This window comes from Camarhynchus parvulus, chromosome 4 (assembly GCF_901933205.1).
Source record: "Camarhynchus parvulus chromosome 4, STF_HiC, whole genome shotgun sequence".
Taxonomy (NCBI): Eukaryota; Metazoa; Chordata; class Aves; order Passeriformes; family Thraupidae; genus Camarhynchus; species Camarhynchus parvulus.
In genome coordinates, this window is record NC_044574.1 from 48,742,617 (window position 1) to 48,766,807 (window position 24,191).

Below are 24,191 nucleotides of genomic sequence, written 5' to 3' on the forward strand. Positions count from 1 at the left end.
CAAAAATAGCAACTTGTTGTCCAAGAGCTGCTAGTACATATCAAATACCCGTTAAACCCTTTCTCTGGAGTTGCTGGCTGTGAATACAGTGGCCAGGTAGATATTAGAGGAAGTCTAGACTTGGGACTGAGGTTCTGAGTCACAAGTGTCACTGCTTGTTATGCAAATTTGATAGTGGGGGCCAGCATGCATTTCTTCCTTGGGCTTTCTCAGCCACTTGTCCAAGACTGGACAGCAGCCATGATAGCAGACAATCCTTGAGTCCTGTGGGATATTGGACACAGCAGTTTTCTTCAGACCTGCTAGGAATTGAGGTGTAAATAAATGAGTTGTTGTTGCTGCCAGGAGATATTGTGAGGTTCTCTTGTAGGGCATGTGTAGTATGAAATTCTATATTGAAAATACAGTTTTGTAGATGTGTAAAAAATTGAAAATTGTTTTTCTTTCAGGGCTGAGGCCACACTTCCTCGTATTGCAGAACTCAATCCATATGTCCATGTAGCAGCATCAACTGTGCCACTAGATGAAACCACAGATCTGTCTTTCCTAAAGCACTACCAGGTATGTCACTCTTAAAGCACTTGTATGTGTGTTCGTGTATTTTGTTCAGAGCATACAACTTGGATTTTTTATGTAAGTAAATAGAACGAAGAACTTTGAAGTATATGTTGAGATGGTGTAAATGAAAGAGTGGGTCTTGTATTTAGACTGTTGAAGTGTTGTGCTTTTTTTTTTTCAAGTGGGTTTGTGTTCTCACCACTTTCTTAGTACACTTACTGTGGAATTTACTATGACAATAAATAGCTAAGTGGAGTTGCTGTACAAATTTTTTTCTTTGAAGGTGACCCTGTGACCTTTGCAGCTACATAGCACAGATGTTCTACATATATTCTGTGTATATTCCAGGCAGCAGAAGCTCAGGCTGTATATTTAGATTATTCTTGTATGTATGTACGTAATGAAATGTAAGTGCCTCTGTGGGGAGTGAGGGCACTTGCATTTGTTCAGTCAGCTGTCTCTTGCCTGTGTGCATGGCTCAATCTGAGTGGGGAACTTTTACTGTGTGGCTGACATACAAGCACACCAAGTTTCTGAATGTCCCAGCTACAGCAGGCCAGTGTAACTGAATGGGTTGCAGTGCATGTGCCTTGGAACCCAGTACTGTCCTAGACATTAAAGGAATGTGTGTAGAAATTCTGTGTCTGCAATTTTATGACCGCAAATACTGGAAGCCTGTGCAGACTTCTTGGTGTGCACTGATGAGCATTATTTATGTTTGTTTGCTAGCTTTAATCCTAAAATTCAAAATCTACATTTTTGCTGAGATTATCCATAACTGTTTTGGTAAATATTCTAATTGGGTATTGAATTCCACAGCTGCAGTCAAAAAAAAAAAACAAACCCAAACAAACAAAAACCTGAGAATTTGCTGTTCCCGTTCTTACTCATTCTGTTTCCAGAACCTGTGGGGTGGTAACCAGTCTGCTTTAATGAAAAAACTTCCTAAAGACTGCTTTCTTTTAAGGGTAGGAGTCAGGACACTCAAGTAACTTGGTCTAGGTACTGAGTTTTGTCATAGCCTGAAGATACTGATTGCTTTCAGTGTCTTAGAAGTATTTCTGTTCTTGTTCACAGTGTGTCATACTTACTGAAGTAAGTCTGTTGCTGCAGAAGAAGATTAATGACTTCTGTCATGCTCAGCAGCCACCTATTAAGGTAATAGAAAAAATGCAACACATGAATAATCTGTACAGTGGGCATTCTGGATCTCCAGGGTGTTCTTTCCAAAAATGGAGAAAGCTGGTTATGAGGTATATAATTCAATGCAGATGGCATGTTGATGCAGCAGCAGGAGTGCTGGGAATACAGTGCTGCTACTGGTATTATCTGGATACCAGCACAGGTAACCACAGCTTGGTCCTGAATTAAAAAGCAGTCATGTTAAAGAAATAGTTTTCACTGTTAACTCAGAATGGTTCTGAAAGAATGTGCTGAGACTGATGGATGTGCTGAGGCTGAGTGTAAGAGAAGCAGAGATGGCAGCATTTCACTGTGTAGTGAGTGATGTTAGTCCTGTGCTGTGAATGGGCTCAGAAATGCTCCTGCAGGTTCAAGGTCTATTGTCGGTGCTGTCCTGTGTAGAGTGGCCTGAGTACACAACCGGTTTCCACTGTAGAATCAAACCTGCTGGCCTTCTACAGCTCCAGTGTGAGGCATCATATCTTTGGCTTGTGCTGTTCTAGGGATGCACATGATGTTTATTTTCTCTTGTAGTTCATCAGTGCAGATGTGTATGGAGTATGTTCACGTTTGTTTTGTGACTTTGGTGATGAATTTGAAGTGCTGGATACAACAGGAGAGGAACCAAAGGAGATCTTCATTTCAAATATAACACAAGTAAGGGATAAAAGTCATTGTGTTGCTTTAACTGTGTTTGAAAGGACTCATTGTTGGCTCTTTGAAAACGAGAGTGGCAGAGTGCTTCGCTTGAGCAGCCTGCTAAGCAATTTAAAATTGGTGTTACAGGAGAAGCAAAGTTACTTTAGTTACTTTGTTCTTATCCTTGCCTCCTGGTTGTTACTTACTATGTAACACACAATAATGATTTTTTTGATTGGAGAGAGAGCAGGAGAAAGAAATGAGGGGATGTAGAAAGAAAAGGATGTAATTTTGGTGTGGGAATAGGGTAAGACTTGCAAGGAAGCGTGAAAATAGGCATGAAAAGAGCCCTTATTATAAGAAGCGGCAGCACTTACAGGCAGGCTACTGGCATAATCAAGGGAATTGAGAGCATATTTTGAAAAGAAATTTAAAGGTTTATTTTAACCTACCAAAGCAGAGGCAATGAGAAGGGCACATTATTGCTAGTACTTCCAGTGCAGAATGTAAGGATGTCCGTTTAATCTTGTATTATTGTTTTATAAAGGGAAATTACTTTAGGTCCTTTTTTCAGTTCTGGAAGTCCAGACAATAAGCTCACTCATCCAGCAGCAGGTCTTTGGTCCTATCTCCAGTCTAGATATAAAATAACCAATCTAGGAGGGGTTGTACAGCAGGTTGGGTTTGGTCTGGATTAAAGCTTATGATATGATGGTTTGGGTAGCCTGTTCCTTGGTGCCTTTAAAAGGGAATGGATGATTTGATTTTCTCAGTAATTACATAAGGAGTATGTAGGGGGATAGAATATAAGAAAATAAAGATAGTGTAGAAAGTAATCTTACCCCTAAAGAGTTGCACCTGGGCTAATTATTAAAGATTAGGAACAGGTCTGACTGTAACAGGCCACATCTGTAACCAGTGAGAAGAAGAGTGCCATAAAAGAGTGGGGTGGCTGGTTGAGAGGAGAACTGGAGTCAGTTGGCTGCTTTGGGAAGAAGAAAGAGTCAGTGCTCAGAGGAGCAGCCCACGAGAAACACCAAGAAGGTCTGAAACTTCTGTGATAAGGAGACAACAGTATGGAACCCCTGCAATAAGATGACAATAGGAGTATGTAGATGAGTTTCATGGCTTGTGCTGATTACCTGCCAAGTCAAGGAATGAATATATATTTGTATATATGCCTTGTGTTTAATAATCAAATGCTTGACTTTAGTTGTATCTTCTTCCACTCTGAAGTGTAAAACTGATGAGAATTAACACTGAATGCCATCAAGTGCCTCTTCTTGTCCCATAAACAGGGTCAAGGTGGCACTGGTGTCCCTAAATCAGAGCAGAATTTTCTCCAGTCAACTCCTTTGCCATTGTTCATTGTCCACAGACAATGTGGTCCACTGTATTTAAGTCCTATGCTCCTTAACTGGAATCTTTCTTATACTGGAGACTCAGGAAGGGATGAGAGGAGACTTTACAGGCCAGGCTTGCTTGCAAATCCACCAGGTTACAGCCTGAGGTGCAGCATAAGGTCTTGATGAGCTGTGTTCAGACTGCAGTGAGGTCTCTGTGTGCATGGCAGGTTGGCATCGCATCCCGTAACAGGATGAGATGTTGTCTGAGATTCCTGCAACTGTAAGCTTGTCTGTGACCTGCTGAAGCTGTGTCTCTCCTGTATGCTGTACAGCTTTTTAAGCTTCCAAACTTTTGAGACTGAGTTTGGATGCCCTTTCTAAGGATATCAGACAGAAAGGAAGCATGGAGTAATAAGCACCATTTGCAAGACTTTATTTTTTTAATGCCTCTGAAAATTTCTTTGAACATGGGGACTATTTTTAGTTTGGAAAAGGGGGATAAATCTGCTACTGTTTTAGAACATAACAATGGGGTTAACTGCTGAGAGCTAGTAAATGCAGTTTGCTAACATACGGAGAAGTGAAAACAGTGAAAATGGGAAAGTTTGTGTTGTAGAAACGCTGTTAAATTGAAAGTCGTAGGACTGAAAAGGTTGCCATAGGTAACTCTCTTGCTGTGACAGAAATGAGGTGTTAAAAGTATTAGAGACTGCCGTTTCAGTAGACAAAAAGCTATGTGCCTGCAATAGAATGTGACCCCTGTGCATGAGAGACTTTCCTCCTTGCTGACTGCCATTTTTTATTTCAGTCAAATCCTGGTATTGTCACTTGCCTTGAAAATCATCCACACAGGCTTGAAACAGGACAGTTCTTAACCTTTCGGGAAGTTAATGGAATGTCATGCTTGAATGGATCCACACACCAAATAACAGGTAAAGTGCTGCTGGCTCATTTGCAAGGTACTTATTTTCTGGCCTGATTTAGCCACTGCAGTGTTAGTTACCATAGTCAGAGGAGTGCTGGGTTTTTGCACCAAAAATTGCTTTCTGGTGCAAAGATCTTCCTGGTGTTGTGATGGCATTTAGTAAAGTCTACCTGAACTCATCTTGCTACTTAAGGAGCCAATGGAATGGCTCAGCTCAAACTGTGGAATCTAGTTAGCAGCCTCTGAGCTGACCATCCTTTGTCTGCTGATGAAACTGGTTTGGTTTTTGGAGGGTCCCATAATGCCTGTGCTTCTGTCATGGTTTTGGATGCCACTTAGTGTGTCACTGCTTGCTTTGTAGCTTTTTTGGGTGACAGTTTAAGTGTACAGGGATGCATTGACAATGTTCTAAGAATGCTCTTGAAGTTATTTTCATGATTTACATCTACCCTGCTTTTTTCTACTTTATGCATGTCTCAAGGCATTCTACTTGGTTCCTTTTGGATGCTGGGGAATTTTTTAGTTCCCAGATCTGAATGTCTGTTTGTTTGGAGCAGAAGAGAGGGCAAGTGGGTAGGGGTTGTTTATTTTTAACTGTTTTGTGGTCTGAGACAAAACCCAGTACCCTTGAAACATGTGCTTGAATCTGTTTCCTCTGGGCCCTTGTATTTTGCTAGAACTGATGCTGCAGTCAGTTCATTCCTCTATTCATTTCTTAGCTTTTGGTTTTAGTTTTCCATAAATTAACAATTTTTCTGTCTTTTTACCTTGCCTGAATGATGTTTCTCATGTATGAGGGGGAAGATGTGACAAAATGCTCCAGCTGCCTTTTTTGATTACCTGTAGTTCTCATCACAGGGCTAAAGTCCTACTCAGAGTAGTTAATACTGGACACTGCTGTGCACGTTCTAAAGAAAATTACATGTGATTTCATTTTTGTTAAAGAGCTGTGGTCATCAGAATTCTTGTTAAATCTGCTGCCACTTAAAAAAGCTCATTTCATAACAGATGATGTGAAACTAATGCTTTGTCCCTCTGCCAGTTTCTGGGTTAATCCTGTTAGAAGGATCAGCTGTGCTTATGCTTTCAAAATAAGGTTGCCCACTGCAAATTGCAGCACTGAAAGAAAGGACAGGCAAATCTCCCCCCTCATTGTATACAGAACTGTGGCATCCAATGACACTTAGAATCATCTGTCACTGTTTATTGTCTTCTCTTTTCAGTGGTGTCACCTTACTCCTTCAGCATTGGTGATACATCAGAGATGGAGCCTTACCTGCATGGAGGCATAGCTGTGCAAGTGAAGACGCCCAAGATGTGTTACTTTGTAAGTGTGTGCTTCACAGAGCTGGGTTCTCAGGCATTAATGCTCTGAGCACTGGAAGCAGAGTTCAGCATGTACATGTTTCCTAGAATTATAGAATTTGTTTGGAAGGGACCCACAAGGATCATGGATTCCAGCTCCTGGCTCTGCACAGGACAGCCCCAGACAGCACACCTATTTAAAGATGAGTCTTGCCACTCGGATGTGAAACATCTCTCTGACCATTTTGATAGAACTTGCAGTAGATAATTATTTTTAGCATCTAGTATGGTATGAATAATGAAAGGAGCAATGGCAGTGCTAGTCAGAAAGGATATGTATTTCTTAATCTCTGTAGGAAGAGTATTGTTTTGTCAGGTAGCAGTGGCTGTGGTGTTCTTAAGTGGTGTGTTGTTGTCATGAATTCTGTTATTCCAGGAACGGCTGGAGAAGCAGATAACAAACCCATTATGCCTTGTTCCGGATTTTAGCAAGCCTGAGGTAATTAGCATGTTAGGATTTGGGCATAAGTGCCCTAATAGTAAAAATACATGAATTGTAATCTGTAACTTTATGTTTAACATAATATAATTTCTACTTTTTGCCCTTAATGCTGGGCTTTGTTATTGATGTTTGGCAAAATGCAATGCATTATAATGTCTAGTTAAAAGAAGATTACTACACTTTCCAATTTCAGCTCTAAATTCTTTTGGGGACTCTTCAGTTAGACTTGGTTGAAGTGGGTGCTGAATGTGTGTAAAATTGCATTACTGAGCAACACTTTTTAAAAAACATTAATAAAATGTATTTCAAATTCACTTTTTAAGGCCATTTTAAAACTTTTTTGAGTGTTGTACTTAAGAGACAAGATATGAAATGGTAACAGAAGTGTTCAGATAGTTGTTTTTGTTTGCCTCATTACTTCCTAGTTTGTAACTGATCAACAGCTGTTTTTGTCTTAACAGGCACCTTTGCAGATCCATGTTGCCATGCTTGCCTTGAACCACTTCCAGGAGAACTTTGGTCGTGGACCAAACATTGGGTAAAGCAGCAGTTCTGTGTTTGCCAAGCCTTGAACCAGACCGGTCTCTCCTTTTGGTGTAGTTCCTGGGGGGCTGTGCAGCATGGCACCTTCCCCGTCTTGAGAGACATGTACTTGAGAGACCATGTAGAAATGGAAAGATGAAAAATGTTACCTGATGTGTGTCTGGGTGTAACACGGCTTTCCCAATATGGCAATGACATTCTCTGGGCCCAGGCAGACAGGAGATACTTCTGGAGGGAGGCCTTCTCTGTTCTAGTTTTTTCACGTTGTGGGATTGATATGGAAAAGTTGTTTCAGTGATCCTGAATTATCTTGTAGTTCATGGATTTAAAAAACCTAAATGATTTGGGTTTAATTTTCAGTGTTTTTCATTCAGCTGTAGTTCTTGATGTGTGTAATTTTGAGTTAAATGAGACAAAATTACTTAAGAAATATAAATCTTAAGACTGTACTTGTGCACGGGCTTTTCCACTGAGACTCCTGAGCTAACCCTAGCATTTAGAAGTACATCTTGAATGCTCACTGTTAAGGATAATGTGAGATTCCATACTTCCTACTGTATCCATTGCTTTTTTTCTGCCATTGATTGTGTTTCTAGAAGAACTCTGGAATGTTTAAGTCATCATTATTGTTTCTACCCTGGTGTCTAGATGCCTTCAAGATGCTGAGGAAATGCTGAAAATAGCCATTTCTATAAGTGAAACACTGGAAAACAAAGTGAGTAAGGAACCATTATCATTATGACTCACTTTTTACTTGCTTATTTACTTGCCTAAAACTCATGCTTTAGTTGTTGGTCCTTGTTCTGGCCCTTTGCGTCCATCTTTGGATAGATCAGCTGGCTATCTGAAGGCCATGTGAGGAAACAGAATGGGATTTCAGCATGGGTTCAACTGAATGTTGACCTGACATGATGGCTGGTCCTGTGGTGATGTGAATTAAGTTTTTAGACGAATGCATGTGACAAATACAGGGTATATGGTGGCTCTGTCTTTGCTGGAAACATTTTCCTAGTCAGAGTGAAATAATCTATCTTTTACTGAAGAGAGATGGACTGTGAAACTGTCAAACACTGACTTGTTCACTGAGGGGGTAAAGGCTGTTCCTGTGTCTTACTTTTCAGCCTCAGGTGAATGGAGATGTGGTGAAATGGCTGTCTAGAACTGCTCAGGGATTTCTACCTCCTTTGGCTGCAGCAGTGGGTGGTGTTGCTAGCCAGGAAGTCCTGAAAGCAGTAACAGGAAAATTTTCTCCATTGCAGCAGTGGGTAAGGCTGTCTTGGTTTTTGGATGGTTATTTTGACATCTTATGAATGGATCGTTGTGTGTAAATGCTGTATGATCAGAGTAACCTGAACAACTTCTATGACATGGAACTAAAAAAAAAAAATATTTGAGACTATATTTAGAAAAAGTAGTGGTTTTCTGTGTACAATAAAATTACAGCCAGTTTTAGTCAAAATTTTTGTATTTGGGGTTCAGATAGCATATTGTTTTTCCATACTAGCAAAAAGAGCCTTGGCTTGTCACTGCATGGATGCAAAAGTGTGATATAGTGCAGATACCAGCTTAAGCTGCTGTACGTAAGATCAGGGCTTTCAGACTCTCAGGATAAATGTCAGAGTACAGTTGGATTAAAAAATGTCACAATCTTCAGAGTTACCTATGGAGGGGTAACATGCCTGTCAGAAGTCAAAAACTTGCAGCTCACCTGTTTGAGTGAATGTTTTTTCCCCTCTGTGTCCAAATGCTTTTTCCTGTCCACTAAAATTGTGAAGTGAACTGTATGGTACCAGATGCTATGTAGTCTTCCAGTAAAAACTTAGTGCTCCTACATTTCCAGACTCTGTTGTTCATACAAAGTACTTAGTTTTTAACTTAAAATAACATTAATGTTTTTCACAGGTTTTTAATAGATTTTTTTTCTTTCTTTCATTTTTTTTGCAGCTATATATAGATGTTTTAGACATTGTAACACCTCTAGAGAAGGTGGGCTCTGAGGAGTTTCTCCCACGGTAAATATAACTACAAACTGCTGGCTTATGTACTGTTCACATCTGAGTCTCAAGCAGGCACAGATGTCTTTTAAAGTTAATTCAGTGCTGTTTGCTGGAGGGACAGGTTGGAGGTTAAGAATGTGTGTCCTATTTCAGCATGAATAGGAATTATACTCTGCCTGACTTTCTTAGTTCATGTCAAAGTGTAGTTTGGCATCAGTGGTACCACCATGATAAATAGCAGCTTGAAGTCTCCTGTTTTTGTCTCCTGTGCCTGCATAGGGGAGATAGATACGATGCCTTGAGGGCTTGTATTGGAGACTCTCTATGCCAGAAGCTCCATGATTTGAATGTGTTCTTGGTGAGTATGGCTGACACTGTTACACTGTTTGCAAATGCTTTGTTGGTACAGCTAATGCCTACTGTCCCCAAAATACATGAGGGCAGCTCTGTGATGGGCCACTGCAGAATAAAAGGTCCAGAATTGGAGTGGACTTGTATTTGTGGTTTCTACTTAACATTTGTGATTCTACAAATGTAATGTTCTTTAGGTTGGCTGTGGAGCCATAGGCTGCGAAATGCTAAAAAACTTTGCACTTCTTGGTGTTGGTACTGGGCAAGACAAAGGATTGGTAAGTCACCTGTTAACCTTACTTCTCATTAGAAGTAGTGTGAGTCTAAATAATTAGACTCCTAAAATTGTTAACAGCTTAAGTCTTATTTCAGGTTGATCTCTGTGCAGAGGATACAGTGGCCTTGGCATAGAAGGGTGTGCAAAAGCAGAATATACTTGCAGCAATCTTGGTGTATTTTGATTTTAAAACAAAATGTAGTCAGTCAGTAAGCTGAGCTTTGGCCACAGTGGATGCCAATAGCAGTGTTTTGTTTTGACAAGTGTTTATAGAAGTTTGATCAAGATCATTGCTCAGTGTTACACTTAAATTGTAACTTCAGCTGTTGCTTTTGCCCCTTCTGACTTAGGTTACAATTACAGATCCAGATTTGATAGAGAAATCCAACCTGAACAGGCAGTTTCTTTTTCGACCTCATCACATACAGGTAGGATTTCTTATTGAGTAAATTTTCTGGACTATTGTGTTTCTCGGTCCTGTGTCCCTACAGAGAGCTGAACTTGTGCGTGTCTGTACTTCTGTCCAGAAAAGACTTAAAGGCTGTAATGAAATCTAGGGGTTCTTTTAAACAGTACCTAGAACTCCAATGGCATCCAACTCATCACTAAAAGTAAAATTGGTAAAATTTTTTTGGTTGTCTAATCTTAATTTGTACTGGTGTTTTTCACTAATGAAATCTCTCAAATTTGACAGTTGGATGAGTACGGTATTGTGTAAGAGCCTGCCATGCCTTACTATGCCAGAAATGCTCTATTATGACATTGAAATTTGGGGAAAATAAAACCACAAAAAATAGACAGTGCTTGCAGAAGTGTTCTTGATAGAGCTCAGTAGTGCTGCTGCTGATGGAACTTGACCAAAGTTGGTGTCTTCTGACTTAATTCAGTTTTCACTAAGCTGGTAAATTGTTTTGAAAAAGCCCAACATGTACATTCAGTAAATGCATAACAGAGAAGCTGTTAATTCCTTAGAAGCAGAGAGAACATCCCAGTCCTTGCAAACACAGCACAAAATAATAAAGGTGGCTTAGATCATGACAGCAGTGTGGAAAAAGGCTTCCCCTGACCAAAACTCAACAGTTGAATTTTCTGCCTCCTGTTTATGTGTAGCAAATCTGGGAACAGATTGCACTTGGGGTGGATAGATAAATGGAAGGTGAACCCTGCAAGCTTTTAGAAGCCACAGGCTTGAGTGCTGATCTTTAGATAATTGTGCTATGGCTAAAAGTGTATTGGGTAGGTCAAGAACTCTATTTCAGTTTAGCTTCTGAAATTGGTTTTGTGTGGAATGCCTTGCAGTAATGTGATTATTCCCACGTGCTTGATGTCTGTGCTGCATAGACTCAGAGTTACTGATGGGTTTATCCTCAGACAGTCATGAGCTGCTCCCTTCTTTTGAAGAAGTTCTTATGAGTGGCAGCACGTGGCATCAGTTTGTTACTTGATAAACCATTTAAGCACTTCCACCACCACGTCCTCTCTGAAACACTAAATAAAACAAAAAATAAAACTAGATCAATAAGGTATTTATCAGTGAGGGAGGTGTATGAATAAAAAAAATGTTTACTGTGTGTTTTGCATACTAACATTTCTATCAGTGAATTTTGTCTGATTAGTAAATGAAATTGCTATTTCTGTGTCCCTGATGTTCTTTATCTGCATATTGCTGATACCTGTATTTATGCTTTCAGAAACCTAAGAGCTACACTGCAGCAGAAGCAACTCTGAACATCAATCCTCACATAAAGATTGATTCAGATATCAATAAAGTTTGTCCAGCCACTGAGAACACTTACAGTGATGAATTCTACACCAAGCAAGATGTGATTGTGACTGCTTTGGACAATGTTGAAGCCAGGAGATACATTGATAGGTAGGAGGTGGAAGGGAAGCCAGGGCAACTGTTAACTTCTGATGAGGGTGAGGATACTCTGTCAGTTTTAAGGTTATTAAAGCATAAAAATATGCATTTAAATTTAAAAGTAGAGATATTGACATTTACAAATTCTCATGCTCGTAATCCACAGGTGTTGAGGTGTGTGGTATCCTGATCTAACCTGAATAATTCTTATTTAATCTCTTTTTTTCCCCTGAGTTTGGTGTAAGCTTTCCGCCCTTCTGAAAGTGCCTAGAGACAACTCTAGTTGCACTCCAGTAATGTTTGCAAGGCAAGAATGTAGAGATTGTTCCGTACTCTGATAGTCTGTGTCTTTCCATATCAGTCGTTGTGTAGCAAACCTGCGTCCTCTTATAGACTCTGGAACTATGGGAACAAAAGGACACACAGAAGTTATTGTGCCCCATCTGACAGAGTCCTACAATAGTCATGTAAGTCTTTCAAGACCATTGCTCACCTTCTGTAGCTTGTCCCATGATGCCCTCTCATTCTTTGATCATTTTTGTGTCTTTCTAAAATTAGTGGGCTATTTGAGCTGCTGCAGAACAATACTGTTAGGAAATAACTGCTTCCTTTGTTTCTGAAGAAAAACTCACAGGAAATAAAATTTGAGCAGTTCTTTACAAGCATACATGATAGTTCTGCTTGAATGGGAAAGGGGAAAATGAACCTTCAGGCTCTATTGGTGATAGACACTACGTGCAGTATCCCTCTATTTTAAGTTCTTGTGGAGAAATTCACTGGTTGAAATAAGGCCATGTGGACACAGAGACAGGATTTTGAGCATCCTAGTTGTCTTGTTAGGGTCCATAAAGAAGTCTTTCTGGCCTTGAGTGACAGGGCATGAAAAACTTTCATGTTGAAAGTGTACGTGAATGCCAGCTCCGCATCTTGGAAAGCTGTCTGTCAATTTTGCTGTTGTTTATGTTTCAAAGTTCAGTTTTGCTTTCCAGTGTTGAGTTTAGATTATTCCTCATAAAGAAGAATTGACAATACTAGCTAGCGCTGATAAAACCGATTTTTAAGCATACAAAGCCACTTTGTATTTTGTAACAGCAGAGTTTTTAACTTGTGTAGTGTACGAGTTCTTGGTGCAATTATTAACAATTAACCTGGGTAAGCCTGCATTGGCATGCAACTCTCTAATTACAGCGGGATCCACCAGAGGAAGAAATACCTTTTTGCACCTTGAAGTCTTTCCCAGCTGCTATTGAGCATACGATACAGTGGGCAAGAGATAAGGTAATGAATTAACCTTTCTAGTATTCAGCACAACTCCATGTGTGTTTGGAAGGGTGGGCATCTGATATTCTTCTTGCATAAATCCATATTTGTTCTTTTTATTTTACAGTTTGAAAGTTCATTTTCTCACAAGCCTTCATTGTTTAACAAGTTCTGGCAAACCTATCCATCAGCAGAAGAAGTTTTACAGGTAAGGGAATGTTGCCAGGGTAAAATAGAGGGTTTAAACTACTGCTTTATGGATTTTGTTTCTATTTAAGGCCAGTGAGATTACAGTTAGTTTCTGAGTTTCTTCAGAAAACCTGAAGACTTACTTGGCCAAGTCATTAGTTGATCATATGAACAGTAGTTCTGGTGTGTCTCATAATGAAAAGTTTCTCCAGCTCATGGGTTCTGTACATGATGTAGAAATACCAGAAAGACTCAGACACTGCTAGTGTGTGATTAGTGTGTGTCACACTAATGTGTAACTAGCTAGGAAAAATGAAAGTAAGACTGAGTTTGAAGTGAGTTCAAGTAGTAATAAATTAGATTGGAATTGTTTACTGTCTTTTTATTTTGAGTCTGTAATGGCCTGTGGTCCAAAGGGCTGGGAAGTAAATGGGGAAAAACCCCAGTGGAGAGGAGCACATAAAGGATAATATTTCGTGAAGTGAACCTCTGTTTCTTCTTGCTTGTGGATTACTAAAAACATATTTGCTGTTTGACTGGACTGGATTAGAAGTAATCTTGTCTGTTTTAACATTTCCATGTTTCTTTTTCTAGCGAATAAAATCAGGAGAGAGCTTGGAAGGTTGTTTTCATGTTATTAAAACTCTCAGTAGAAGACCCCGAAGATGGACTCAGTGTGTAGAACTAGCAAGAGTAAAATTTGAAAAGTATTTTAGCCATAAGGTAGGTAAGACTTGTAAATGGGGTGGTGTGATGAGGATGATGAGGATTTTAGAAAGCCTCGTGGCTCTAATAACGAGGTGTCCAAGTCTTTGCACTCACTTCCATCTCTTCATAAATAACAAACTATACTTGAAACCTAAAAATGCTGTATCCCTTTCTACTCTAGCACTTCTAGGTCTTGTTTATTAACTCACTCTTAGTACTCTGTGCAGTAGTCTCCATGCAGTTTTCTTGGCATTTTTCCATTGTTTTCCAAAGTATCAGGATTATCAGATGTCTTTTATTAGGCAGTGGGTTTTGTTTCCTGCAGTAAACTCCCGTTACTGAACTCACCTTTGTAACCCTGATTTTCTCAAAGATTTTTCTGAAATAAGAGCCAGTTGTTCTGACAGTCTGGTCCACAGTGTTGCCTAAAGTATGTGTGTAATTTTGTAGGAAAGATGGGATTGGGATGTTGTGGATTGATAAACGTTCCTGTGCATACAGAATCCCTGGTGGTAGTTGTCATATTGAGAAAACATTACATTCCAAGTTATGAATCCATATGCAAGAATCCTAAAGTGACAATAAGGTGGGGAAGAATGCTTTGCTTCTTGGATTAAATGCCTTCCTTGAGCTTTGTACAGATGAGGTGACATTGTCTTCTCTGTTCTGTGAATGAAATGGGCAGGCACTCTGTCTAGTAGTACTTGTCTTTAAGCTGTCCATCTTGACAAAGGTGTTTGATGATTTTCCTAACTCTTTAAATTACTTCAGCTAGTCAGGCGTGATTTAGTATGGTCATGTCAATCTATGTGACAAATTACTAAAGCCTCTTTGGCTTTTCCTCTAGGCTCTTCAGCTCCTTCATTCATTTCCCCTTGATACACGATTAAAAGATGGAAGTAAGTACAAATGCCCCTTTATGCCTGTTGGCATATTGATGGCATATGTCATGTTGTTGCTGCTCCTGGTTCCTTAGGATTTCATCTTAAGTCTGTTTTCCTACCAGGTTTGTTTTGGCAGTCACCAAAGAGGCCTCCTTTCCCAGTGAAGTTTGAATTTAACGATCCTTTGTAAGTATGGTACTGTCCCAGATGCATTGTTTAGCATCCTATAAAGCCCACCTTACAGCAGGAAGTGCAAGGCAGTGGCTTTATAGCCCTGGAAGTTGGACTGGAATCAATAGCTGTTAGTGCACAGTCTTATCTTGTGGCAGATTTGGTGAGCTGCCAAATACTTCCACTGCAGATAATTTAACTTTCACTGATATGGGATTGGAGGGTGCTGTTCTGACAACATCTAATGTGAAATGGCTTAGAACAACCCATTTCATGTCTTATATGGCTGCAGAATTACTGAGTTGCTGCTGTCACACCTCCCTACCCCCACTGTCCACATCATAAAATGCAGGATGTGCCAAATGACCTAGTGAAGGGACTACTTTTCTCGTTCATTTCAATTTGGGTCTGATCTAGATGGCTTGGGTATTACAGATAATTTTAAAAAGGGATGCGGTTGATGGATTAAAAAGCTTTTATATGCTGTATATCTACAATTGCTTTGAGAAACTGGATCACTGTTTTTGGTTTGAGTGAAAACTGACATCATGGTAAATATCAAAGTAATTCTGAGGTTAAGCTTTTTATCATATTGATGTCATATGACCATTTGTAATTGTTTGCTTGACTGCAAAGGATAAGGAGACATGGTTTTCATTAACTCTCCACTCATCAAAATTTGCTTAGTTTTGGGGACAACTTCAGAGTCACTAAAAAGTGCTATTTTGTACTGCTTACACTGAAGGATGGAAGTCCTGTTTCTCAGTATGTTTGCAAACCTTTGGGCAACTGAAGTAGAAAAAACGACCAACCAAAAATAATTATTTTTTCTTTAGGCACTATGGTTTCATCGTGAGCACAGCAAAGCTCTTTGCAACAGTGTACTGTGTTCCTTTCACAGAAAAGGTAATCCAGACTCTAACAGTGTTCCCTTAACTTAACCTGGTGTTCACTTTGGGCCTATGTCCAGCTGCCAGTTCTTTTCAAGGGCTGATTGAAGTGATTCTTACAGTAATCTATCCTTCAGCACTGTCTGTTTGGCAGCTGCTTACACTTTATTTAAATCCCTAACCTGGAGAAAAAATGAGTAGTGTAATGGATATTTTCAGTAAGCACTGAACTTAGTAATTACTTATTTTGATGCAATATAACTACTGAACTAAATTAAAAATCTCTTTAAGGCTTTAAAAAAAATTTAGTCTTAGGTATGCTATGGAGGTTTTATTTTTTACTGCTTACCACCTCTACATTGCTTATCTTTTTTGTTTGTTTGTTTGTTTTTTAACTGGACCTTCCTGTCAGTCAGGTTTGCACTTCTGTTCAGTTTTCAAGTGCTAGGCACTTCACACTGCTCTGGTTTGCTGTGCCAAATGAATTCTCACTTGGTGTTTTAATGATGATGTTTAGCTGAAACATCACTGAATATTTGTGACATCCTATTGTATTTATAGTCTTTTTGTGGAGGCCTTTTTGAGTTGATGTGAATTTAAATTGTTTTTCTTCAAAACTATAACAGGACTTGTCAGAGGAAACCATTTTGGGGATTATTTCATCTGTGAAGGTACCAGAGTTTAGACCTTCAAACAAAGTAAGTGTAATATTTGATTTAAAGAAAAAAATAAAATATTCCACAAGCAGTGTCCCACATCTCCAACTACTGCATTGATGCTAATGAGAAATAAACACAAATTATAGTGTGTTCTGGGGAAATAAGTGTGTTAAGGTTAGAGGGAGCCCCTGAAGAACACCTAGTTCAATCCTCTTGCTTAAACAGGGGCAGCTAGAGCAAGTCATCAAGGACTGTGTCCCACTGGGTTATGAATATCTCTGAGAATAGAGACTCCACAGCCTCTCTCTGTGTCAGTGTTCAACCATCATCACAATTTTTCTGGGATGCTTTTGTTTGTTTCTTTTTCTTTGAAGTATGTTTGTGTGTTTTTTAGGGAATTTTATGTGCTTCAGTTTGTGCCCTTGTGCTGTCACTGGACAGACTGTGCTGTCTGTACTTACCCCCCGTGAGATACTTGTACACATTGGTAGGATCCCACTGACCCTTTTATTCTCCACTCTGAACCATCACAGCTCTCTCAGCTTCTCCTTGTATGAGAGATGCTCCTGTCCTTTAATGTTCTTAGAAGCTCTTGGCTGGACTTGATCCAGTAAATCCATGCCTCTCTTGAGCTGGGGAGGAAAGCCTGCAAGGAAGACAGGAAATTTAGGACACTTGACAGCTGCACTGTATGAAGTTAATGTATTTTATTACTCAAGCACTGTGCACACTTGCAGGTTGTACAGACTGATGAAACTGCAAGAAAACCAGATCATAGTCCTGTCAGCAGCGAGGATGAAAGAAATGCTATTTTCCAGCTGGAAAAGTCTATACTATCCAATGAAGCTCTGGCAAGTGAGTAGTGCAAACCAGTGTCATAGTTTAGTAATATCGTGCATTTGCATTTGCCACTAGTGACATTCACATCTTTGGATGAAGCAGTTCTGGAATTCTGCAAGAAGTAGAGCTGATATCTAAAGCTTTCTGAAGTGCCATGCAGATACCTGTCCTGTTGCTTGACATTACCATATGGTTCTGTATTTCTGAGATACATGGAAGTTTTAGGCTTTCTGTTATGCTTGCTTGTAATTACCACACTGATGACAGGGAGCAGGTAGCAGTGGGGAATTGAACTCTTAAGGAGGGAGGAAGCATGCTGGCTGGATTCCAGATGGACTGCAAATTATTTGGGCATGAGAAGGCTGACTGTCACTACTTAAGAGTTCTCAATCTGAAATGATCCTAAATTGTGAAGACCGTTAAGAGTCTTCCTCAGCATCTTCTGGATTCAAAATGAGGATGCTTGCATTCCATTTTGTGCTTGGACACACAAAGAGACCACTAGGCAACAACTACGTGCAAACTTTTTTAGCCCATGAATTCGGGGGAAAGATTAGCTTATCCCTAACTCATTCCATGGAGTGTCAACCCAAAACTCTGATTCCAATGCTACTGAGTCTATATTTTGAAATTTTTGTAGCTAAACTAAGCTAAAAGGGAAACTAAGCTTTAAAAGGGAATTCTTTCAGGATGGAGCTTTAGTGAGGTGAGGTGTATGAGAAACAGCCATAGGGATGTTCAAAATCTGTTCTTGGTGGTGCAAGGAAAGTAAAATTATAGAGCTCTGTTGATGTTTATTTCATTATTAGCAAGTGGTATTGAGAGGGGCATTTCCTAGCATAGGAAAACAAGTAAGGCACCAAGCTCAGGGATGTGAAATGTTTAATTTGTTAAGGTTCTAGTTCCTTTAAATTATGTTTAGTCCTTTAAATTATGTTCCTTTAAATTATGTTTAGGACATCTTCAGTTTTCTAACAAAAATTTTTTGCTCTTTTATATTTTTTTTATGAGCAGCTGACTTGCAAATGAAGCCCATCTCCTTCGAGAAAGATGATGATAGTAATGGGCACATAGATTTTGTAACAGCAGCGTCGAACCTGCGAGCCAAGATGTACAATATCGAACCAGCAGATCGGTTCAAAACAAAGCGCATTGCTGGAAAGATTATCCCTGCCATTGCAACAGCTACTGCTGCAGTATCAGGGCTGGTGAGATTGATTTTTAAAATGCATATTTCTTTCTCTTACTGTTTCTTGCCTTTAACTGCTGTTGTCTGGGTATTGATTACTGCTACCCTGACAGAGGCTCATTTAAAGAAATGGATTTATTTCTCATGTACCAATAGCAAAGGTCATGCTTGATTCTAGGTGTGGTTGTTAAGGAATGCATGTAGTGCAGGCAGCTCAGCGTAGAGCTGCAGTGCCAGCAGTGCCAGCTGAGCTCTGTGTGGGAGCTTTATGCAAGAGGTCATGAACTGCTGACCCTTTGCACAACAGAGGGGCACAGGGGCCTGTGGCCTAGCCAGATGACCAGACACTCAGGGACACAGCAGGAGCTGAGGACTGAGCTGGAATACCCTGGACTGTCGAGCACAGAGACTGTAAGGGTACAGAAGCCCAGGTAGTCCTTTGTTCAGGGCCCCTTCTCCAAGGCACCAGCTTGAGTTGTTATTCTGTTGCTACATCCTGATGAAATTACTCAAAGAACCTAGAAGTCTGAGACTCTGCTAAGGAAAACCCAGGGTCCAGCCAGCAAGGAAACCTTGTCTGGCTGTGAGAGTGGGATAAGTAGCAAGATAGTGATTGAGAAGCTGCCCACTGTGAAGGGGATTTAGTCCCAGCAGTGAAAATCTTTGGTCGTGTGAGTGTGGCTGCTGGAATGGCTCCTGAATGGTCAAAAAGGGAAGTTTCCTTAACATGGTGAGCCTTTGGTGCTTTTACTTTTGATTTGCAGCACAGAAAGATGGGTTGGAATTCCGCGTTTTGGTTTGTTTTTGGCCATTAGTACTAATTTCCATTAGAATGCTGCTGCCAAGAGTATAAAGGATCTGTTCTGTAGTAGTTCATGTTCATGCATCTCAAGAGAACTTCATGCTTTGTGGAGATTGCATGAACCAAACAGTTTTGGAAAAGTACTACATTAAGAACAGTTTTTAAGTATTTCCCTTGGCTGCAACAGAATTTATTTATGTGGCATAGTGGGTTGCATTTCCATATTATTTACTCTGCTGATTGGACAAAGGCTGATCTCATTAACAACTTCCTTGGTAGTTACTGGCCTCTTAACTACACTAGAGTTGATAACACTAAAACCTAATAAGCAAACTCTAATTTACTGCAGGTTGCACTGGAACTCATCAAAGTTGTGGGTGGCTACCCAGCTGATGCATACAAGAACTGTTTTCTGAACCTAGCCATTCCCATAATGGTCTTTACAGAAACTGCTGAAGTAAGAAGAACAGAAATCAGGTAGGAAGGACAATGGCAGAAGGGCAAGGACACTATTTGGAAATATACTAATTGATGCTTAGAACTTGCTGAACCATTCCAACAAGTGAGAAGTTTGAATAGTTACTAAATCCAGATATCCACATTAAGGCCTTATGTGCTCACATAGCAGAGCTATGATGGAACCACAGCTTGTGGCCATACTCCAGATAAGCATTCTAGATATCCAAGGGTATTTTTTTGTTGTTTAATCTTGGAAAATGATGAATTGTTTCATGCTTGCTATCAAACTCTGCTGTCCACTTCCTGTGTACTGCTAGAGGTGTTAGTGATCCTTGTAATACCGCCAAGGGTGTCTCATAATGCATTACCCAAGAATTTCCTGTTTGGAAAATGCAGTCCATATTCATCTGTCCTAATTAAAAAAAATAGTGGGTTTAAAGGCTTAGATTGTTTTTCAGTGGAAGCTGTTAATTGTGAGATTTTAAAAATCTAGAGAAGGTAGATGTGTGGCATTGTTCTTAGGAAACATCCCGGACACGCTTTTGCATCTTGTTCAATACAAGTGCTGTTTTTTAGTAGGTCTGAAAACTCAGCAACTTCACTATCAGATACCACATTTACTTAGAGGTCTTACTGTGTCTTGTGCTTAGCAAGATAAGGGGGCTGGAGAAATGGCAGCAGAGAGGGAAGAGATTTTTGCTCAAGATTAGACAGCACATCAACAAGAAGACATGGCAGTTCTCCAATACGCTTTTAAAGGGAATGACTGCATTCACATTTTAAAGTAACAACCTTTCACTTTTTAAAACAGAAATGGGATATCATTTACCATCTGGGACAGGTGGACAATTTATGGGAAAGAGGATTTTACTCTGTTGGACTTCATAAATGCTGTCAGAGTAAGTTATCTACTGTCCTGGGTCAGTACAAGACAAGAGGAAGGGAGTTTCTTGTCGAAATTGTGGTTGAATTGTGTTTTGTTTTCTTTTTTATTTCCATCAAGTTACTGTTCAAACCAGAATAATTTTAGTAATAACTAATGTCACTGGGAATGTCTCTAAGTAAAGGCATTCAAGCCTGTTTTCAAATTCCTTGTTAATTCATTCGGCTCAAATGTACCTTAATAAAACTTTCTATCAGCATCCATGCATTAGCAGGTTTTCTGGTTTGGATCCTATGGATTTGAATCATTAACTGTAGTATTTGCAGCAGTAGTATCTGGGCAGCTGTTCTAGTCTTTTAACAAGTTTTAATTTGTGAATTCCAGGAGAAATATGGAATTGAACCAACTATGGTTGTACAAGGAGTCAAGATGCTCTATGTTCCTGTGATGCCAGGCCATATTAAAAGATTAAAGTTGACGTAAGTATAACTGGAAAATGGATTTAGGGATGCAAGTGCACATACAAATTATGTTCCTTGCTTGTATCAAAGGATGTGTGTCTGACAGCAGTATTTTCTCTCAAAGTGGTTTCTAGCCATTAATACTTTGGGAAGAAAAAAGATAATTTCTTACTTTTTGTAAAAGAAAAAAGAGAGAGTGAGTTAACTTCTTTGATGAGAAAAGCAGACTTGCAAAATGCTGCTTTAACTGTTGAATACCAGAATGAGAAAGCTAAAGAAGTCTGACAGTAATTTCTTGAGGGGAAAGAATGTACCATGGTTCAAGCAGAACAAGACTACTAGAACGTTTTGAAACTGGCTTAAAACTAATGCTGATATTTAGCAACTAAGCTCTGAAGGAATAATGTATTGCTTGCAGTTTGAGATTTCTGTAAGTCTGTTCAAATAGAGTAATTGCTTGAGATTCTAAATCAGTTCAGCCCTTTTAAGAATGATGACATTCAAAAAGGCTCTGCTATGCTGCTTACAGACAGGAAATTGAGGTGTTTCACCCTGGCATTTTGGTAGGATGTGAAGGCAAGGCATTGGGTTTTGACTGAAGGCCTTTGAAAAATAACAGCCAGATCTCACCCAGGTTTAGTTCTGCCTTACCTGTGGACTGAACTACTTCAGCTTAAAATCTGTTCCTTACAGCTTCTGTGAAGTGTGTGGTAGTCAGTGCTCACAGGCTTTGCTGAAGCAAGTGGATGCACTGATGAGTACTGATTTGAAGGCCTGACAGTAGGTATCAGGCAGAGAGGTATGAGCAAGCTACTTCAAACTCCTGGGGAGAGAGGAGCTGCCAAGCTGTAGAGTGCCTGGCATACTAAGATGAGAATTTACAGCCTGTCTCCAAAAGCGTTGCTTATATGCTTTCTCTTACAGCTGTATAAATAATTTTGAATGAGTGGGGTATGTAATGAAGTCAAAGTCATATAGTATAAAGCTGCCTTCTTGTGAATATCAGGATTTTTTACTACTCTGAGACTTTAATGGGCTGTGTCTGTCAGGAAAATGGAATACTATTTGCTGAAGCTCAGGTGGAGGATCAGTTTTTGTGTGCAATTTAGAGGTGGTGTATTCTCTATTTTAATTTGGTCTGTAGTATGCTGGGCCAGTACACATTGCTGGCAGTGAAATTCCTCCTAGTCTGGCCCTGAATTCCCACTGCCAATCCTCCTGGTGCATTTATGAACTGCTCTTCATTTCTTTATAGGATGCAAAAGCTTGTGAAACCATCAGCTGATAAGAAGTATGTAGATTTGACAGTTTCATTTGCTCCAGAGACTGATGGAGAGGAAGACTTGCCCGGGCCACCAGTGAGATACTACTTTGTTCAGGAAGACAATTGATGGTAGAGACACAAAAGTCATTCATGGACCATTTGTTCTGAAAGGAGTGTGCTAATTTTCAGCTATTAAAGATGGTACTATATATTTCTTTTTGGTGAAGCCTTAATTAAATGGTGAAAATCAGTGGCTTTGCACTGAAGACAAACTGGATTTGTTTCTTCTGCTCCTGTATTCTTCAAGCCTGTTTGCTCAAAGGAGGATTGGTCACTCCATGAGATGCAATGTCCAGTACAGTCCTTACCTTAAAGGCAAGATTTGTATTGAGGAAAGCAAGAAGAATGGTGAACCTAAGAAATGGTCCCCATGTGCAAATTAGGCAATTTGCATTTGCTTAGGGAAGAGTGCAAAAAATAGGAAAAGCACCATTTTATGATACTCCTGGTGTTCTAAGAACATCTCAAACTCATTTCACATGTTACTCCATTCTCAAACAAGAATTTCACTGCTGCCATCTACACGTGACATTAGATCCATCTGAAAGGCTTAAACTCCCACTTAAAAGCAGAGAAGCTGCTTTCTTGTGTGGTTGCTTAGTGGTGCTGTGGTCAGCACAGCTGTCTTCTGTCAGTCTCAACATAGGCAGGGGCTGTAAATTGTCAAACTCCCCTCAAGTCCAGAGAGCTGGAATTGTTGATTATCTGCACTAAGACGGTTCTTTGTGGAATACTGCAGTATGGGGAAAGTGAAAACCTATCAGAGAGCCAAATTAGCACTTTCAACAATAAAACTTCGTCTTCAACAAAGAGAAAATGTGGTCGAGCCTTTCTGCCCTCACCAAATTAAAATCACTATAGCACTTGATTTTAAAGGGAGGAAAAGACAAATACCTCTGGATGTTTGTCAAAGCAAACTGTTACCTCAGCTGCTCCTTTTGGTACCATTTCCCTATAGCAAATTGTTGTGCTGTACACCAGTCCTCAGAACAAGTCTGAGCTGCACTGAACCATGAGGTTTTACCCTCACTGGTCAGTTATTGGGATATGTAACTATAAAATTTCTTCTTAATTGGAAATCATTATGGACTAGTTTTGCTGCTGTGGTGAGGCAGAGGTGTGTTACAAAAACATCATCATTTAACTCATTTTAAGCGGTGAGTACTTGAGGTAGTACTCTTTTTCTCCCCATCACAGTAGAGCAAGGCAAGATTAGAATAAAAACCTATAAACTGAAATACCCTCTCATATGTTTCAGCTTTAGAGATTATTGTTGAAAATTATGTCCTGCAGCTGTTGCAAAGGCTATTAACAACTTAGCTGTTTATCCTCAATCATAGTTTATTAAGCTTTAGGGATGTCTTCACATTTAATTTAATGATGTCACTAATTAGTGCTAAGGATCACTTAAAGGTTTAGGTCAACAAGAAAACACTGTCATCTCTCACAGTTGGAGGTTGGGAAACGAAACTTTGAGGAAGTATACTCTGTTATGTTAGTGTGGTGTTAACATCATGCTTATGCTTTTGAAATAAGCAGCATTTAAAAATAGTAAAGTCTCAGTACTGTTCTAGAATGCCATATGACTGTCCTCAGGGTTTAAAGTAAACTGTCAGCTATAATTCATGCAGTGGCTTTTACCAGTGACAACATGTACACCTTTGAGAGCCTTGTAAAAAGTCCAGGTCAAGTCTGGCAGGGATCACAGCCAGAATTTACAGATATTGCTTTATCTTTATGCTGCTCTTATTGTGTGTGTCTGTTGGACAGATGGATGCTCTGTGGGTGGGTTCTGCTCAGTTGAAAAGTTGGTTATGGAAAAACCAAAAATGCACAATGGCTCTAGATATTTATTAGCCTTTAAAATTTTTGGATATAAATTAATCTAGGTAAAATCTCAGAACTAGTAACTTCAAGAGGACTTTCTGTAGAAGAACTCAGCATGTCAAGTGGCTCATTAAAACCGTTCTTCATGCTTTAAACATT

General features: G+C 39.6%; 1 protein-coding gene across 1 annotated transcript in view; it reads left to right on the forward strand.

Annotated features, from left to right (window-relative positions):
* Window positions 1-23,802, forward strand: part of UBA6 (ubiquitin like modifier activating enzyme 6) — a 29,369-nt gene extending 5,567 nt beyond the window's left edge. Inside the window, exons 7-34 of the mRNA XM_030947875.1 lie at window positions 450-561; window positions 1,636-1,716; window positions 2,275-2,397; window positions 4,534-4,657; window positions 5,874-5,977; window positions 6,392-6,454; window positions 6,919-6,995; window positions 7,649-7,715; window positions 8,122-8,265; window positions 8,945-9,012; window positions 9,277-9,355; window positions 9,546-9,626; window positions 9,976-10,053; window positions 11,317-11,498; window positions 11,848-11,953; window positions 12,675-12,764; window positions 12,874-12,954; window positions 13,530-13,658; window positions 14,491-14,542; window positions 14,650-14,713; window positions 15,535-15,604; window positions 16,215-16,286; window positions 16,985-17,102; window positions 18,102-18,295; window positions 19,428-19,555; window positions 20,349-20,436; window positions 20,805-20,899; window positions 22,137-23,802. Coding sequence (XP_030803735.1) covers window positions 450-561; window positions 1,636-1,716; window positions 2,275-2,397; window positions 4,534-4,657; window positions 5,874-5,977; window positions 6,392-6,454; window positions 6,919-6,995; window positions 7,649-7,715; window positions 8,122-8,265; window positions 8,945-9,012; window positions 9,277-9,355; window positions 9,546-9,626; window positions 9,976-10,053; window positions 11,317-11,498; window positions 11,848-11,953; window positions 12,675-12,764; window positions 12,874-12,954; window positions 13,530-13,658; window positions 14,491-14,542; window positions 14,650-14,713; window positions 15,535-15,604; window positions 16,215-16,286; window positions 16,985-17,102; window positions 18,102-18,295; window positions 19,428-19,555; window positions 20,349-20,436; window positions 20,805-20,899; window positions 22,137-22,272 — 2,806 coding nt within the window. The 3' untranslated portion in view covers window positions 22,273-23,802. The remainder of the gene's footprint in view (window positions 1-449; window positions 562-1,635; window positions 1,717-2,274; window positions 2,398-4,533; window positions 4,658-5,873; window positions 5,978-6,391; window positions 6,455-6,918; window positions 6,996-7,648; window positions 7,716-8,121; window positions 8,266-8,944; window positions 9,013-9,276; window positions 9,356-9,545; window positions 9,627-9,975; window positions 10,054-11,316; window positions 11,499-11,847; window positions 11,954-12,674; window positions 12,765-12,873; window positions 12,955-13,529; window positions 13,659-14,490; window positions 14,543-14,649; window positions 14,714-15,534; window positions 15,605-16,214; window positions 16,287-16,984; window positions 17,103-18,101; window positions 18,296-19,427; window positions 19,556-20,348; window positions 20,437-20,804; window positions 20,900-22,136) is intronic.
* The last annotated feature ends 389 nt before the right edge of the window (window positions 23,803-24,191 follow it).